General features: G+C 31.6%; 2 protein-coding genes across 2 annotated transcripts; both read right to left on the reverse strand.

Moving 5' to 3' along the window:
* Positions 1 to 2,360: 2,360 nt before the first annotated feature.
* On the reverse strand, positions 2,361 to 3,655 carry LOC106759844 (NDR1/HIN1-like protein 13). The gene has a single exon (XM_014643193.2). The coding sequence runs from the start codon at positions 3,535 to 3,537 to the stop codon at positions 2,755 to 2,757; it is 783 nt and encodes a 260-aa protein (XP_014498679.1). The 5' UTR covers positions 3,538 to 3,655; the 3' UTR covers positions 2,361 to 2,754.
* Positions 3,656 to 10,217: 6,562 nt separating this feature from the next.
* On the reverse strand, positions 10,218 to 13,799 carry LOC106761732. The gene is made up of 7 exons (XM_014645302.2): positions 13,406 to 13,799; positions 13,215 to 13,314; positions 13,022 to 13,142; positions 12,686 to 12,807; positions 12,448 to 12,569; positions 11,185 to 11,344; positions 10,218 to 11,098 (listed from the first exon to the last, which is right to left on the reverse strand). The coding sequence occupies exons 1-7, from the start codon at positions 13,563 to 13,565 to the stop codon at positions 11,071 to 11,073; spliced, it is 813 nt and encodes a 270-aa protein (XP_014500788.2). The 5' UTR covers positions 13,566 to 13,799; the 3' UTR covers positions 10,218 to 11,070.
* Positions 13,800 to 18,416: the final 4,617 nt, after the last annotated feature.

Below are 18,416 nucleotides of genomic sequence, written 5' to 3' on the forward strand. Positions count from 1 at the left end.
GCAAATAGGATTAATTTATAAAATATAAATAATATCAAACATTATCTATTAAACTAATTTTACAATGATGAGTTAAGCTTAATTTAATTTAAAGTGATAAGCAAAGACAAAGGTCATTGAAAATCGATGATATATTTAAACTTTTAACACATTGAACATAAAAATTTAATACCCAACAATTAGCTCATGATGGGTGAGTAGAATATTTGATACTTTGCTGTTAAAAAAAAAATTAACACAGCTGCATCTGGTTTAATTTGTCTGCGGTTGAAACACATGTTTAATCATATTCTTAAACAAAATAACAGTAGCTAGCCAAATATCCCTAAGTTCTAGCAAAAGACTTGAGAAACTAGTTTCTTTGATGGTAAGTCAGGTAGCTATTGAATAATTAATGCAGCAGAACAATGGTTTCAATCATTTTCTTGACTACGTAGCAACAAATCATTTGCATTGACCATCCACAATACAATACCATTCTCATTCTTTCATCTAGCTATAGCTATAAAGTCACAATCATAAAAAACGACCACTCTTCTGATTTCTCATAACGCTCAAATGATGCGTGTCCATACTGCTAAACACGAAGCACCCTTTCCATGAATCTCATCAGGATCGCTTTTTTCTGTTGTGAAATTTAAATGTATGCCATTTGCTTGTGACTTTGAGAAACCAGATTCGCCTTTTCTTCAAATGGGTTCACGTGGTTGGGTGTGATTGACAATTGCATTGGGAGAGAAGACATGTATTTTGTTGGTAGAAAGTTAAGTCATGATCGTATTTATGTCTCTAAGTATATGCATGCAACAGGAGCAGACCAAGGAAAACAAAAGTACGAGGGAAAAGGGAACACAAACTGAGAAAAAGAATCGGAAGATATATAAAATGTAACTGCCTTGCCTTGCCTTGCCTTGACGACTATACCAAGAATCCATGGTAACCACGTGCACCTGAATTATGACATTGACACCCCTGTCTATCACTGTCACGCACTTCATTTGATGATGATAAATGAGAAATCTCCCTTATGCAGATGTTGTTTATGAAGAAAAAAGAAAGATAGAAAACTTGTTCTCTCCTTCCTTGTTTTTTGTCTCCCTCATTTTTCTTATATTGTTTAGGATCTCTATCAGATATCAATGTAGCAGGTAGGTCCATGAGATCTAATGCAACATCAGTCTTCACATGTGGTTCAGGAAGGAAATGGGGATTTCCATTGCAGAGATAGGTACCCATAGGAAGGGTAAAAAACAGAAAGCTTTTATCCGTACACCAACCACCACCCATTGCCTTCAGATCCACTGCCACAATACTTTGAGATCTCTGCTTTGGCCCCAACTCAAATTTCAGATGTCATTTTTCTCACACCCCAATAAAGAAGAACAAAAGTCAAAATCATTACACATTATGTACTCCAAAAATAACACAACTATAAGAAAAAGAGGAATGAGAAAGATATTCAGGAGAAATTAATGTAAAAAATTAAAACTTTGATGAAAAAAAGTCAGTTTCAAAGTCTAAATCAAACTGCACACGAGTAATCATTAACTAACTAACTAAGCCCAGAACACTGTTTGTGTTGTGTACTACTCTCCAAATCTTTGTTTCATTATGAGCTGAGTGCACAGTAATAACAGTGTTTAATTTGGTGGGAACACTATAATAACGATTCAAAATGGTTGAACAAGTTTTAACAGTGCAGTGGAGAAAGCAATGGGTGGGGGCACATTTCAGAATTCAAAAAGATAGATGCAGAGCGTTTGGCATCAAGTCCTGAACCTTGTATGCCTTCAAATTCCAAAGTCTCAAATCTCAGTCTGCGCTCATATCTTACTCACTGGGCTTCGTAGAGTCATTTTCCTCGTCTTTCTCTCACATTATCATTGTCATGCCAATCAAATTCACTCCTTCACCCTCTCTCTCTCTCTCTCTCAGCATGCTTCAGGACATACATTATCACTTCCTAACTTTATTATTTTCAAAATACATAAGTTAGTATTTGTTTAATATTTATATTTAACTAAAGTTATTAATTTTACTATAAGTATTTACAACTTAAAGTAATTCACAATATTATTACACATACACCAAAATTAAAGTCTATCGTTTTTTACTATTCTTGAAAGTTCGAAAAATTTGGCACACAGAATAAAGAAATCTGGATTTTAATGATTTATCGATAAATGCACTGTTCTGGTTTCCTTTATTGCTTTCTTAATTGTTTCCATCGTGTAATGTTCTGATTCACCAGAACCAATGTACAGAATCTCGTTCAATCATGTTGGGCAGATCGGGGATCCATCAAACATAGATCTATTGAAGAAAACTAGACACAGGATTGGTCAGATTGGACAGATACATTTCAAAACCCACATCATGTAATTTTCAGTTGCATCACTGTAAGAGCTTTGAATCAAATTACATCAACAAATTACAATGACGAATTAAAAAGAAAAAAACAAAAAAACTAAATTCAGGACCTTCTGCCCTAAATCTCATATTACAATCTCAAAATTCATTTTCCTCCATACAAATTTCACCTTTAATTCTCACCACATAAATCATAATCAATCCATCCCCCCTCAAGGAAATTATCAAAAAAGGGAAAAAAAAAAAAAAAAAAAACGAGAGAGATAAGGAATCCATGATGGGACTGATTATTGAAATCGGTAAGATGTGGATGATAATAACGAATTTTGCAATAATAATAACAATCGATCAACCAAAAAGACATTATTATTTTTATTTTTATTATTAAAAGGAAAACTTCCAGATCTTGATTCGAAGATCCACCTTACACTCGGAGTCCACGACGGAAGCCACTGCCGGAGACTTGCCGGCGGGAACCGTTCCTCTGATTCCGTCGCACGTTACTCGAATTCCCACCTTCTTGCTCTTGAGCCAATCCATCTTCATCTTCACCTTGGTATCCATCTGTATCTCAACGGGGAAACCCTTCTTCATCTTCAGACCCGATCTCAGGTTAGTCAAGGAATCAGTGTCCAGATCTTGCGAACCGGACAGCACGGCGCGGAGGCTCGTCTGGTTGTTTTTGTCGGAGGTAAAGGCCGTAACGGAGCCGTTCCCGACGGGGACGGAGTTGGAGAAGACCGTAACGGCGAAGGGGTCGTAGAAGAAAATAAGGTGGTTGTTGGGGTTTTTGGCGATGAGAGTGAGGTTGAAGAGCGTGACGAGGTGCGAGGGAGAGTCGGCGGAAGAGGTGAGGTTCATCTTGACAATGCGGAGGTTGGTGACGGAGAATTCGGGACGGTGCGGGCGGTACAGTACGTACAGTGCGGCGCCGACAATGGCAGCGAGGAGCGCGACGGCGAGGACGGTGAGGATGGTCCAGAAGCAGCAGCAGCAGCAGAGGTTGCGGTGGGAGCGCTGGCCTCGGCGGTGGTAATGGGATTGCGGTCGGTAAACTTGACGGTTGGGATTGTAGAGTTGGGACTTGACGGGAGCGGAATTGCCGTTAGTGGCGGCGGTGCCGTTAATTGCGGCGTTTCCGTTGGGCTTGGAGGACTGGTCCGTCATTTTGATAAAAATGAAAAAGAAAATGGGAAATAAGAAAGCGTAGGGAAGAGTGAAGAGAGAGAGAAAGGGAAGTGAGGAAAAGAAGGTTGAGAGAAGAACAAGTTTTGTAGAGGCAAAGGAGAAGAGTGAGATGAAGAGATAGGTACCCAGAACCAAAAGTCGATGCTTCCACCTCACCAATTTTCGAATCTTTTTTTATTTTTTCTTTTTATTTTTTCTTTTTATTTACTTAATTCTCTAATCCTAATCATAATCATAATTCCTAATCGTTGTTAATTTTATATAACTTTAAAACCAAGTCAAGTTTTGTGTGCTGTGCACAGTAATTTTTCTTCTCTCCTAACATGTGATTCAGTTCTGGGTCCACTCCTTTTTCATTTTTTTTTTTATTTTTTCATTTAATACCATTAAACAAACCGAAACTACTACTGCGTAAATCAAAGAATTGTTCTTGAAAATATGTTTGTGTTAAAATTTAATGTATTAAGTTGTTTACTTGAATTAAATTCGGCAAATGTCTCACATAACATGCTAAAGACAAACAAATTGAAACGCCCCTGTAAAGATAAATACTTGCATTGAATTCACAACTTGATACAGAGAATAACACAGATATCACCATTTTATGGCCATACGTTTTTTTTCCTTCCATCATTTATTTATTTTTCTTCACATAAATAATTCTAATTAATTGAAAAGGTAACTATTAAATTATTTCAAAATTTAACATAATAAATATTAATATTTTCCTAAGTGTATTATGATATCTGAATGAGGAACTTCCCTTTTTATAATGCTGTAAATATTCATCGCCAGTCGGTCAAAATGCGTGTAGTAATGAAAGACATGGCAATGCAATAATTTATAAATCATTTTTGATTCCTTTTAACCCATTGAAAAGATTACACTAAGGATTTGTTTGTGTGTTGATTGAGAGTTGACAGTGTAACTATAATAAGTATTAGTTTTGTGATTAATTTGGTAGTTGCACTTGCTTGAGTCCAAAGTCAATAATTACCTTACTTCTCAACCTACTCTGTGGTCCATTTCTAGCTTTAATCCTACTTCCGATACATGCTTTCATTTTCAACGCTTCCTAATATTTAATTAATAAAACAAACCTTTTAGTAAAAAATTATAACTAAGAATGGTTTTGTAGAGAAAACAACGAGACCACTGCCACTTTGCTTCTACCGTCGCCGACACTTCCATTTTTATTTCTTTCAATTTTTAACACTGATTTTTTTTTCCATAAATATCATTCTAAATTAAAATTAGGATAATGATATTTAGACAACATTTTTTTGACAACATTTAAACATTGATTACATGTGTGATTGGTCCTAAATTACTCTATAATAATGTTTATGATTATATTATATTATATGAAAATAAAAAAGGTTTTCAAAAAAATATTATATAAAGTAAAGATAATGTCATAATATGCCATAAATTTCTTCTAAACAAAAATCTAAAAAACCATATATAAGGTTTCTACATTAAGAAATTTATTCTCTTCGTCGTCACGTCAAAGTTGTTTATAACCTTTCTATGTTTATATTTTTATAAATAAAAACACTATTTATATATAAAAACATTATTTTTCACTGAACTTCTCACGGAAAGAATGATATGTTTAGTGTGACAGAAAAGCGATTTCCAGAAATCTAAAAGTTCACATGGCATGTCAAATTTCAGGAGTTTTTGTTTTTAAATACTTTTTATAAAAACAAATAAATAGATTGAAGTTAAAGGAGAATACTAACTGATATCTTTAAAAAGTTAATTAAGAACTGGTTTTAAGAAGAAAAAGGCTCAACTTAATCTTAATTAATTCAAAAAATATTTATTATTTGTATCGTTAACATATACTTTTTTGGAGACTCAAAATGTTATAAAAAAGTCGCAAGAGTTGCAATAAATGAAATAGAAATATTTAAACTTCTAAATAAATTTTCCAATTAGTCCCCCTCTCTGAACTATGATTTCTTCAAAAATAGTTATTAATTTTAGATCATGACATTTTTTAATGATTCTTGTTATTAAGTATAATTAATATAACCATTAAAATGAAAATATCGATTAAAAAAATATAATATATTTTAAATTAAGATTACTAACTTTCGTTAACATAGGTGATTCAACTGAATATTTATTATTTGATATAGATAACATAATTATATATTGTTTTTATTTAATACTTTACCTTTTAACGTTATATTTTATGAAAATAACTGTAATTCATCTAAACATTTGTAACATTGCATGTCAATTTTCACATTTTTATTTAATTTTTTAAAATTATTTATTTTCTAATATACCATAAATGTTAATTTAATCTCTAAATACTAAAATCGTAACATTTGTCTATATTTTAAGAATTGAAAATTATGAAAGGAATATGAAAATCATAATTATTTAATTTCATACCACTAAAATAGTTTTATTCATAATAATATTAATATATTTTCTTATTAATCATAATATATAATTGCAAAGAAATAATACACGGAGTAGTCTAATTTAAGTAGTATTTTAAAAATAAAAATCAATTATTTTTAGAAATAACACTACAAACCGGTAAAATTTTACTAATGGAAAAAAAAATCATCAATGAATATGATTTATCGATAAATTTTACCAGTAAAAAAAAGTGTCAGTAGAATATAACATATCTACAAATTTTACTGACACATTTTAGAATTTTAATTATTCACAGATATTTCTTTTAGTAATGAATTCGTTCGTGAAATTTATAAAATTCTTAAAAATGGGTTTAAAGATTCTGCTTTACATTTGGTCATGTTGTGATTAAATTTATAAGTAAATTCTTTATTAATTAATTATTTTTTAAAAAAATTTAGTAATACTTTCAATAAATATCTCAATAAAATAAGCATTAATTATCCTTTTAAATATTATAAGGATGTTTTATAAATAAATTGGAGATGAGTGTAAATAATAAAATAAGAAGGAGAGGAAGAAGAAACAGCGATATTCACAACGTTATTGGTGGTAAAAGAAAAAGAAAAATAAGAGCTAAGGTTGATGGACACGGTGATAGACAACTATGGAGAAAAAGAAGGAAGAAGAAAAAATAAAGATATGAGATAGGAAAAAGACAAAATCATTATATTTATCAACATCGATCATTATTAATAAGGTTTTCAAATATTAATTAATGAATATTTTAGTAACAAATATTTCTTTTACCACAAGTAATTTTGTTTTACTGACAAATTTTTGTATTAACGAAATTTGTCTGTTGATAAATCTAGTGTTTCTTGTATTGTAATATACAAGTGATTGTTCGTAACATTGTCAAAATAAAAGACATAATAATGTTATTTATAAAAAAATGTTAAATATTTTACTTATTATATGTACTTAAATATTTTAATTTACATCATTTCGTGCTAGACTAATAACAGTTAAAGATAGTAATAAGAATTAAAAAAATACTAATACATGTTAAGGATTTAAAAGTAACCATTGGATTAGAAATTAAATTTGAGGGAGTGAAAAAATAAAAAATAAAATGAGAGAAAAGAGAGTAAAACGTGATGTGTAACATCCTAATAAATATATAACAAAAGTTACAATTTATTTTAGTAGTTAACATAAATAATAAAGGAGAATAGTGAGGAAGAACCATATAAAAGTATAAGAAAATACGAAATATCATATAGAATTAAACTTTTTACAAGAACCAAAAATGTACACATAATATCGAACGGTCAAGAGTTTACTAAGACCGAACGGTGATATAAAATGCTATACCGAACGGTTTCACAAAAATATAATAACCGAACGGTATTCTAAATATTACAAGAAAGAGAAATCTAAACTAAGGACCAGACGGTCCTACACTGCCCTTAGGCACGCTATCTTCGGCCTAATCGGTCTGTAAAGCATCCTTCAAGGAATCTTCTATGACACCTTCTGCTCACACCCAAAGGATGATCATTGCTGTAAAGAGAACGGTCAAATACCGAACGACAATGTAGACAATGACAGAAAAGATAAGGGTAAGCTTATGTAAATTTAATTAATCATTTCCAGCATACATATAAACATGAAAACCGAATAGTACAAACAACATTACATTCATAAAATCCACATACATGCATATCTATATAAACCGAACGTTCAAACTATCATAACCGACCACTTAGACACTGTCCGGACTGTATGAACCATGTAACTCGACGTTTCTAGCACTCGGTGTGGTGTAGTAGCTGACATAACTCATCAGCTACCACCCGAGGTTAGTCCTACAACGATCATCTGGTCTTATGATCGCGGACCTCCTGCCATTCCCACGCATGAATAACCTTTCTTTATGTGAGAAAGCGTCATCATAGAATATAGGAACAAAACGACAGCAGAGTCTGACCATGTTCATACTTTACCAATCATCACCAATCATGAGACATTCCTCCCTTGGAATTCTCTTACTTAACCAAATTCAACTAGTTTATACCGTGTACACATTATCACATTCAGAAGAACAGAAAATGTAAAAGGGATGACCGGACAGTCTAACGTTGAGGGGAAAACTGATTATCAAGGAAAACTTTAGTAAATGACCGAACGGTCGAACACTGAGAAGGACCGAGTACTATCCAAGACCAAGTAAAACTGATAGAATACAAATGATTTATGAAAATGACCGAACGCTCAACAATTGAGTTAAACTTTAGTGAGACCGAGTACTATATAATTCAAACCGAACGTTTTTGGAGTAAAAGAGTTATCTTCAATAGACCGAGTGTCAGTACAAGACCGAACACTCTTTGGTGAAAACAAGTGTCAGTGTAAAACCGAACACTTTTCCAAATAAATAATATTATAAACTGAGTACTCTAAGGATCAAGTGATAGTATAAGACCGAACACTAAAATAACCAAAGACTAGTCTATGACCGAGCACTTCAAGACTGAGTACTTGGTGTAAGATCGAGTACTTTTAAATCATAGCGATACTAGTTTATGACTGAACATCTCATAAGACCGAGCACTAGATATATGACCGAGTGCTTCACATGACCGAACATTCTTTAGATGAATAATGATAATAACATAAAACCGAATACTTCATAAGTTAAGTGTCAGTCTAAGACCGAGCACTTGTCTGACTAAACGCTTGGTTTATGACCGAACGTTTTTGAAACATATGATATCTATTAAAACCGAGAGGAAAGACTCTTGACTTATTAAAAGGACCAGAATAAGCAAAGTAAGTAACAATCAATATAAGTATCATAAGGCCGATCAATCATCAACTGATTCTCTGTAGTAAAGTATTCAGTCAAGATCGAACAGTTTAAGGGAAGACCGAATGGTCCTAATGACCTTCAATCACAGATTCCAGAATTTTTCTAAGTTTAATACATTTACACTAAGTACCTAACCAATATCAAACCGTTCATACAACAGCATACAATATTTCAACATACCATTAAAATCATCAAACATACTCACATTAAATCATGCATCCATACATACAAAGTAATCATAATTAAATCTTATAAGCTTCTCTTACCTCTAATTCCAGTTAAACTTCTAAGTTCTGGGCAACAACTACTTCTAGGGTTATCAAGGTCCAAGGTCTGATCAGAGATAAGCATTTCCCATGGAATTAAACACATCAAAACGGTTCAGAGAATAATTTAGCTAACACATGCAAGCTGAAAAGTGTGCGTGCATGCAAGAATACCAAGAAGCTTCAAAAGTTAAAAACACTTACTAGTTCAAAACAGAAATCTGATCGGTGCAAATGGAAGCTCTTGTCACCGAGAGTATTTAATCTGAAATGAGGTATATGATCAGAGGAGAAGATGTTAGAATTCTAGAGAGAAGGTTTGAAGGTTTAGAGAGGAGGAGAAAAATGGTGTTTCTAGAAATTGAGTTTGAGGAAGAAGAAAAGTTGCATGTAGAAAGTGGTGCCATTTTTCAAAATCTCACTTTAAATATGGCCACCAAAATGGACGCTCGGTCCACTCCCTGCCTGCGGAAATTCTCATTCCCTCTGTTGCCACAAGTTTATCGAGGACGGGGAATTAAATGGGCTGACAGATCTTGTCTCTCACTAACATGAGGAATTTGGAAAGGTATGACAAGTGTACTTCATTAAAATGGGGTATTTAGTGGGATGTGACCTGATGTTGTGTAGATTAAAAGAAACAAAACAGATAGCGAAGAGAAACAAAGAAAAAAAATGGAAAATGATTTAATTAATTAATAGATAAAAATAATTACTTGTTACATATGTGGCATTACAATTTAAACTATCAATTTAAAATCTTTCCGGATACGAATTTCATTCAGAAAAATTCACTGAAAAGAAGCAAGAGTACAAACACAAAATCCTTTTGTCGAGCTGGTTTTATGAGATTTTCTTCTCACACATTAGGTACCTCAAAATTATCTTTTCTCGCATTTTAGTCCTTACCTTTATTTTCATATCAACATAAACAAACGCGGTTCGTCCACACTTTTTCATTTACGTAAGCAATACACACTTGAAAAGGCAAACACAACGTTAAAGTGATTAAAATAAAACGAGAAGATATTTGCAAGAACTCAAAATAAAAAGGTTGGAGCCGAACGTTGTCGACGACTGCTGACTCAGTATCTATCGGTGCGTCTTATAAGGTCATTTCATCTCCTTCTAAGAACAATTTTGATCTTTTAAATATCACATTACAATTTTCCAATCTTGTAAGAAGATTTGATCTTCCTTTACCATAAGGGAGAAGAGGGTGGGGGCAGAAGAAAACGAAAGATCACCGAACGTAATACAAATAAATAATTATTTGTATATGGGTACAAGGCACATGATTATAAATATGTTAGGAGCCATAAAATAAGCAGACACAAAAGTTATTCAAAAGGACTAAGCAACAGCATGTGAAGGAAGCATATATTTGCCAGGTAAGCATCTAAAGCACCAACAAGTGCCACCAAATTTGCAAATTTTGTAATGTCAATCCCAATCATCTTTTGCCACCTGGATTCATCCATAATAAATCCACAAGTCCAACACAGAAGACCGCAATCTTAAGTCCGTCACAAGTTCACAGCAGAATCTATCGTGCTTTCTGCATGTTAGTTTTTCTCACATCCCAAAAAGTAAACACTACGCAGACTAGTTACAAAAATTCTCAATGCTTCACGTTGATGCATCAATAATGCTGTCACAGTTTTTAGAAGGGCTAACAACAACAGAGAAAAACCTCTTGTCCGTCACCTCAGGTCATCTTAAAGGCACAAGTTTTCATTCACATGACGACCCACCAGGCAAGATCAGATTGGTGTCAACAGAGATTCCCTTATAAATAAAGATAAAGGAATTTGGCCCCACTGTACAGCTAAACTAGTAACACTTACAAGTTGTTATGGAGAAGAACTTCATCTAATTTGCCGACCATGGTTTATATAATCCTAAGGCATTTTCACTCATTCATTACTGCAATGCAACGTCTGTCGACCATCCAGGAGCAAATGAGCAATCATCAGTTCTCTGTGTTCCTCATGGTCGATCTTTAACATCAACTATTCTGTCATCAAGCCAATAGATGTATAAGAAAAACAAGACGGTTCGATATACCAATTTCTAAGCATAGCCACAAGACATCATTATTACCTTTGAAACTTAAGTTCCCTGTAGATGAGCATCACGCTGAGTGAAACTGGGATCAGTGCTAAGCACAAGTGTTCCATAGAATGCCCACTGATAACGTAGTTATTTACATAGTACAGTTTCTTGTCAGTAACACCTTCAAATTTTGCAAGCAGATAAATCCCTGTGGCAGGAAAGTTCAGGATTCAGAGCATATGCACAACTTGGATATCCTCAAATCTACGTTAGCAGCTGTTTTATTTTCTTTCAAGTTTGCATAATCAGGAACATAGCAAATTTTAGGGCAGTGCAAGACCACGAGGACCGGCATGCAAGACGTGAACTACATACATCAAGATGTATTTCTAAAGTATAATGGTGAACTTTGTCAAATATAATAATCAAAACAAGGCATAGCCAATTCGAGATTTAAAGTACAATGGATAGAATGAAGATGGCGGCTTATAAAAATTTATAAGAGTTATATCCCGTAAGCATAAAACAATGGAAGGTGTACTTCATGAATAATCATTATTTCTGAGAAGGTCTACTAATGAAAGCACAATCAAGTCATAGCAATATTCTGAATCACACAATTCTAAGCCAACTTCAAGACTCCTCACCCATCTTACAACATATATCATCTGTGCCTCTTAGTTTTTGATTAAGTTAGATTAGAAATTTTCTTTAAAAGTTAAGAGCTCAAGTTCATATGAGCTTATAGAAAATACTCAATTCTTTTCACCTTTTTTTCACCAATATATACTTATATCCAAATAAAACCTTATTAGTAAAGATGTAAGTTAAAAATTTTATCAGTTATCCGCTACTAAACATCAGAGCTATAGTTAATGCAACTATGAAGTGAAATGACAGCATCCTTTCTCATATCAAGCATTCTAAATATAGCATGAGAATCCTCCCAAACTCAGTAAACGACATAAGGTTTAGTTTTTTTTATCATAGTCTTCTTTTCCTGTTAGGCTAATACTAACCTGGTTAGAGAAATGATAGCAGGTTGCAAAAGAGGAAACATTATAAACAGATAAATACTTACTAAAAAATGCTTTATTTCAAGTTGCTTAGTAAAGAAATGCTCCTATATTAGATTTTACGATATATCCTAGGCCTTTTCTCCCTAGATGATACACTGGCTCGATGAAGTCATATTTACTTTAACATTTAAAATGTATACATAAAAGTAGTTTTCCACGTCCAAAGGCAGGAATGCAGTCACATAGAAACTTTGCTCAGCAAAACAAAAGAATTACAAAGTCCACGGCTAACCTGTAGACATAAACCAATATCTTGAGTGAGTGTATTTGGAGCGGTACATGAGTGCTATTACTGGAATAGCTAGAGGCAGAGTCAACTGGAATATCACGCAGAACCGAATATCATTATAAATTCTGCAACCAACTAGCAGACAGAATTCAGCATAGAACTTGACTACTTCGGCACCTTTGCTTGGCGTATAGGCTTCCAAGACAAATAGGTAAGAATAAGAAAAGATGAAGAAACTAACCGTTCATAAACTACACATAGAACTGCAGCAACAATGAGTGCAAACAGAAAACACAGCCCAATCCTCTGGCCAAATCTCTCAACAACCAAGCTGGAGAAAAGTGAGGAGAAAGCCACCATCATCTGCCATCCACAAAACCAGTGAGCTTCGCAATAAAAAAAAAAAAAAAGACAATGAGAAGTGACCCCACTTGATTACAACTAGCAAGGAAAGTATTTTTAGTGTTGAGAGGACTTAATTCAAACAGAAATCTCTCATGGCACAGAATCAATCAACCAGTTTGAAGGCAATAGAGCCATGGCAAGATCACAGATCGAACATAGAATACTAACTAACCGGTAAAGTGTCCCACAACACACGATGGTCATCGGGTTTCAAATGGTAATAAGCAGAGCCAAAAGCCACCCCAGCTATTCCAGCATAGAACAGCGCCCATGTCCAAACCTCTCCTTGGGAACTGCAACAACAAAACGATGTCAATAGATGGTTGAAAAGGAACTAACCAATTTCACTACGCAGGAACCAAAACCTTATGTTGAAGACACCTCCTTCGAGGGCAAGCACAAGGCCCAGAATCCCCACAACTAAGAACGGGAAATTCGTCATCACATTCAACGTGTTGGGTACTCCTGGAGAACCCAAAATCATGAGAACATGAATGAAGCAACCTAAAAAAATTCACCCCAAAATTATGATCTCGTGCACAATGCGGGTGGTTACCGAGAAGATTACGCATGTCAACGAATTTGTGGTGCTTGGGAGAGCGAGGGATTGTGGGAGTGAACAGGATAAAGCACATGCAACACAGAAACGTTGCTCCACACACACGACTTGTCGTCCACCTTCTGCATTGTTGATTCACTATCCAACCTAAACCCATCTTTATCTTCTTCTTCTTCTCCTCTGTCTCAAACGTTCTTTCTTTCTTTTTATTTTGCGTCTTCAAGGTATGAAGAAGGAAAGAAGCTGCTTGGGTCTGGAGAAAAAGTGTTTTGTCTGTTTGCACACCGAACACAACAACAGTGTCCCCACACTGCCAAGAGAAAAATTGTCGTTTGGCTTCAGGGGTTTCACTTCCCTTGAGCTTTTGATTTTGATTTGACTTCCTAGTTTTCTTCCTTCAAAAGCAAATAAATAATATATAAAAAAAAAACTTTTGATTTGATTTAGGAAGGTCCCACGTGGCTATATTTTCCATTTCTCTTTCTGCTTTCACTCGAACTTGTTTATCGAGCTCAATTCCTAACTTTGGGCCCATTGCTTCATGCACCCTGCATTTGTGTTTCTGGAAGAGTAAAATATCATTTGGAAAAAATCATTTTGAGGTGGAACATGCATAACTCTCCCGGAAACTGAATTCATATATTGTTGAAAACGTGTATCGGAATAATGTGGTTCCAGAGTAATTGTGGTGCCGATTCCGGAGAGAGAGATCCGGAAGCATAAATATGCTTTCTGAAGAGGCCATTTGCATCTCCAACTCCGATCTCTCTGCATCTGCAACTTCTTTTTGTTATCTCTTACTCTATTTTCCTTGAATTTGTGTTTGGTTGGAAGAAAATTTCATGGATGTTGATTTGAGGGTGTAGAACAATGTGACGCGCAGCTGCACTGTCCAGTGAAGATGGAGAAGAAAAGGATAAAATAAATTAGGTTTATATTCAAAAACCAGAAAAGTTAATTTTATTATTTCACATATTTTATGGGGGTGCTGGTTAAAATTTGAGGGGTCCAGGAAGCAATTCCCTAACTTTGGTCCATTCATTCAAGGCAGTTTTTTCATAAACTTCTATATATTCATCTGAAATTATTCATTTATTTTTATTTTCTTTTTCCAATCTATTTTTTCTCCACTAGGCATGAATTTTCTTTCCTTCTTTTTTTTTTTTTCACCAGCACATACTTCTCTTACCTTCTTCTTCCTCCATAGACGTCTGTCTTTCTCTTCACTCTCACTTGTTTCTTCCTTTATAGGTATTAAGTTTTAAGTTCGTGGTAAATTTAAAAATTTCTAATTGAGTTTCTAATAAATTTTTATTGTACCATGAATACTTGATAAATTTATATTTTTAAATTAAGTTTCTATGGTTAATGTGTTTTCTTAAATAGGTAGTGTGATTCATAAATGATAAAATTGACTGTTTTCTTTTCATCCCTGAGTATTCCTACATGTTATTTTATTGTTTTAAAATAATTAATGATTTTATAATTTTATAATTATTAAATTAGAAATTTTATAAAATTATAAATTATAATATTATAAGACTATTATAATTATAAAACTATAGGACTATAAACTATAAAACTAAGACAGACTATAAAACTATAAGAATAAAGGACTATAAGACTAAGATTATAAAATTATAAAACTAAAAAACGATAAAATTATAAAATTGAAATATGTTAAAGTTATAAATTTATACAATTTAAACATTATGTAATTATCAAATTAACAAATTCTAAAATTTTACAATTTTAAAATTATAAAATCCTAAATTATAAAAGTATATATTATAAAATTATAAAATAATAATATAACCTATTGTTGGGATTTCAAGATTTCAAATGTGAGTGTAAGTCCTCCATTTATAAAAATGAGAGAGTAGTTTATTATATAAAGATGAAACATTTATTAATCTATTATTTTAAGGTTTTGGATAAAAAATCGTATTAATACTTTATATGGTTAAACTTATATTTCATTAATGTTGTATCTCCACAATTCTCGATAAACTCAATACATATAATAATAATTTAATAAGGTGACATGGCAAAATAATAATCAAAATAAACACTTATAATCACATTATCCAATTATCAGCTACATTATCCAATTAATAAAAAAAAAAATTTGAAATTTAATTAAAAAATATGAATCTATTAATTACTCAATAAACCATAAAAATTTATTAAGGATTCAATAGAAAATTATGAAATTTACGAGAGACTTAAAACATAATTATTTTTTTAATTAAATAATCTAAATCTTATTTTATATGTTTTATCTTAGTTTTTGTTAGTATTGTTTAACCGCACTCTCGACTTGAATTGTAGTGTTGTGATTACGATAATGAGGTAAAATAATTTACTTATTTGTGTATTTTTTTTTTTTACTTTTTAACATATAATGAGAAACGGGATAATATTCACATATAGGAAAAGCTAAAAGAGTGTTGTCTCTCCCATAAACTGGTTAGTAATGATAGACCAACCTAATAACAGAGTGTCTAAGAGTCATTATTATTATACAAACATAGTAGGTGCTCCTGTCTTTTTATGATCGTTGTTAACCAATAATATCATTCAATCATGGAGAACAAATGAACTATGAGTGGTTTGCTTAATTAAGAAAACCCTGCAACATACAAACAATAATTAAGTATAACCCTAACTGCTTGACCTATAAATGTTGATGATTTGAAAATAATTGTATCCATATATACTTATGATTTTGTCAACAGTCATTTCTGTATATTATGAAGTCATCTGTCAAGTGATTTTTTACAACCTTCATGAATTGTTGCTACGATAACACATTTTATAAATTTTCTATAATTGAATCCTAAACTTTTAAACAAAATAATAACTAAATAATTAAGTTACTCTTAATAGTAAAATTACTAATTAGTCTCTATATTTGTTTTATTATTGCTAAGTTCTAGATTACAATTTTAAACATCTTATAATGTTTCTTGTTACAGAAAAATTTATTTAAAAGCTACGTGTCACAGATTGTAACAATTTAAAAGAAACTTTTTCCTAGAGCACCAACTTTATAGGCTTGTATGAGCTTTCTTTTCAAGGAAAAATAATTAAAGAATTGTTTTTTTTAAACTTCATTTTTTCGAGAAAGCCTTGCTTATGCCAACTCGTAAGAAGGAAAGAATATTAATCTCACAAAAGTAGTTATATGCCTAATTTAGACTTAACAAATATAACTTTTTCAAATGTTATTATATTCTTTACCATTCTTCAACATATTATAAGACAACACAACATTATATATAAATATTATTTATTATTTAATGATAATCAAAATATGGGCACTGAACATATGTAATAATAATCGGTGTTACAATTTTTTTTTTCATAGAATCATTATTTTGTTTTTGTTTTTTAAAACAAAGAAACTTGATTTTTTTTCTTACTATGAAGGCATTTGTTCTTAAATTGTCTACATAAAATATAAGAATTAGATTGTAAAATAATCACATCTAATGATAAAACTACTATCATTTTTTTTTCTTCTTTTATATGTAAATAAATATTTGTATATATAATGAATTACTTGAGGTGCTCAAACTCATTTTACAGAAGATATGGTAGAATTCTTCTTAGACCCCTCTATTTCTTCATACCTATATTTTAAGCAAATAAATCATTTAGTAACAAAATATTACCTTCAAATTGTGCCACAACTAAAATGAGTTTATATTTTTCTTTTCTTAAACGATTGATGATTCGTCTTAAAACTTTGTGACCATTTCACGATGAGTGTCAATGTTTTGATTCCTGTAGAGTCAATTACCATATATTTAAAGTATTATCCATTTTGAAGTATGAAATATTGTCATAATTTTATCTTTAAAAACACTTTAGAAGTTGGAAGGAGGAGGAATTTAAACTTGCTTATGTCTCAACTCTTAAGCAATGTGAGAATATTAGACTTGGTAGAAACAATTGATATCTAATTATTGAAACATAATTTAGAGCAGTTATTAATATAAGACATCTAATAGATATTGTCTCTAGACATAGATTTTTTGTCAATTAGTCAATATAAACATATAACTTAATCCAAATTTTTGGTAAAACTATCTAAGTTTTAGAGTTTTTATTAGTATTGTTTAGATTTGTATTTAAAAAATTAGAATTTGTTAACTTATATGGTGTAATTGTTAGTATACAAATTTGAAATATATTGTTTAGTGTGATTTTACATTGAATTAAAACAAGAAATCCAAATTCAATGAGTCTCTACCACACAATTAATTTAATCAATTTAGTTGATTTTTAGAATTTAGAATTATTTTATCAAAAATCAATATTTTTATAATTTCAAAGTTCTCAATCTTAATTAATAAATAATATTATTTAAATAAATGTGAGTCTCTTAAAAAAATATTTAAACTTTTCATTTTATTATTTGTTCAATTTAATATACTTATTAATATCTATAATATTGCATTTGACTACATTTGCTAATAAGATGCATACAACTTAAAGTAGATATATATTCTAAGATATTTTTGAACTATGATGTTGCAACATTAAAGAAACATCACACGTGTTATATTAAGAAGCAACCATCTAGCTGGTTTTATCGCTTGAATGTGGTTAGGTATTTTTCTAAATAGAATCGACTTTCAAAAGATTAAGGATTTTATTTAACCTGTTTTCAAAGTCTTATTAAGGAATTTATTTAATCGATTTTCAAAAATCTATTAAAGTTTTTTATTTTAATTTATTTATTTATTTTTATTTATTTAAAGATTAAATATGTTTTTAATCTTTTAATTATTAAGCGTTTTTATATTTAATCCCTCTTTTAAAATTTGTTTCACTCTCGTTCTTTTCTTTAATGAAACTATAATTTAGTCTTGGAAAACAAATACTGTTAAATTTTCAGTGAATTGATTTAATGGAGTGACACGTTTCATGCCAAGTTAGAAATTGAAAATCTGAAAATCAAGTGAAAATGCTTTGGTTCTCTTTCTCTCTCTGTCTCGAC

Source organism: Vigna radiata, chromosome 5, assembly GCF_000741045.1.
Source record: "Vigna radiata var. radiata cultivar VC1973A chromosome 5, Vradiata_ver6, whole genome shotgun sequence".
In the NCBI taxonomy this organism is placed as follows: Eukaryota; Viridiplantae; Streptophyta; class Magnoliopsida; order Fabales; family Fabaceae; genus Vigna; species Vigna radiata.

Coding starts and splice junctions, on each gene's coding strand:
- LOC106761732 (XM_014645302.2), bottom strand. CDS start 13,565: ATGGGTTTAGGTTGGATAGTGAATCAACAATGCAGAAGGTGGACGACA. Junction 13,315..13,405: donor TGACATGCGTAATCTTCTCG/GTAACCACCCGC, acceptor TGGGTTCTCCAG/GAGTACCCAACACGTTGAAT. Junction 11,345..12,447: donor ATATTGGTTTATGTCTACAG/GTTAGCCGTGGA, acceptor TTCCTGCCACAG/GGATTTATCTGCTTGCAAAA.
- LOC106759844 (XM_014643193.2), bottom strand. CDS start 3,537: ATGACGGACCAGTCCTCCAAGCCCAACGGAAACGCCGCAATTAACGGC.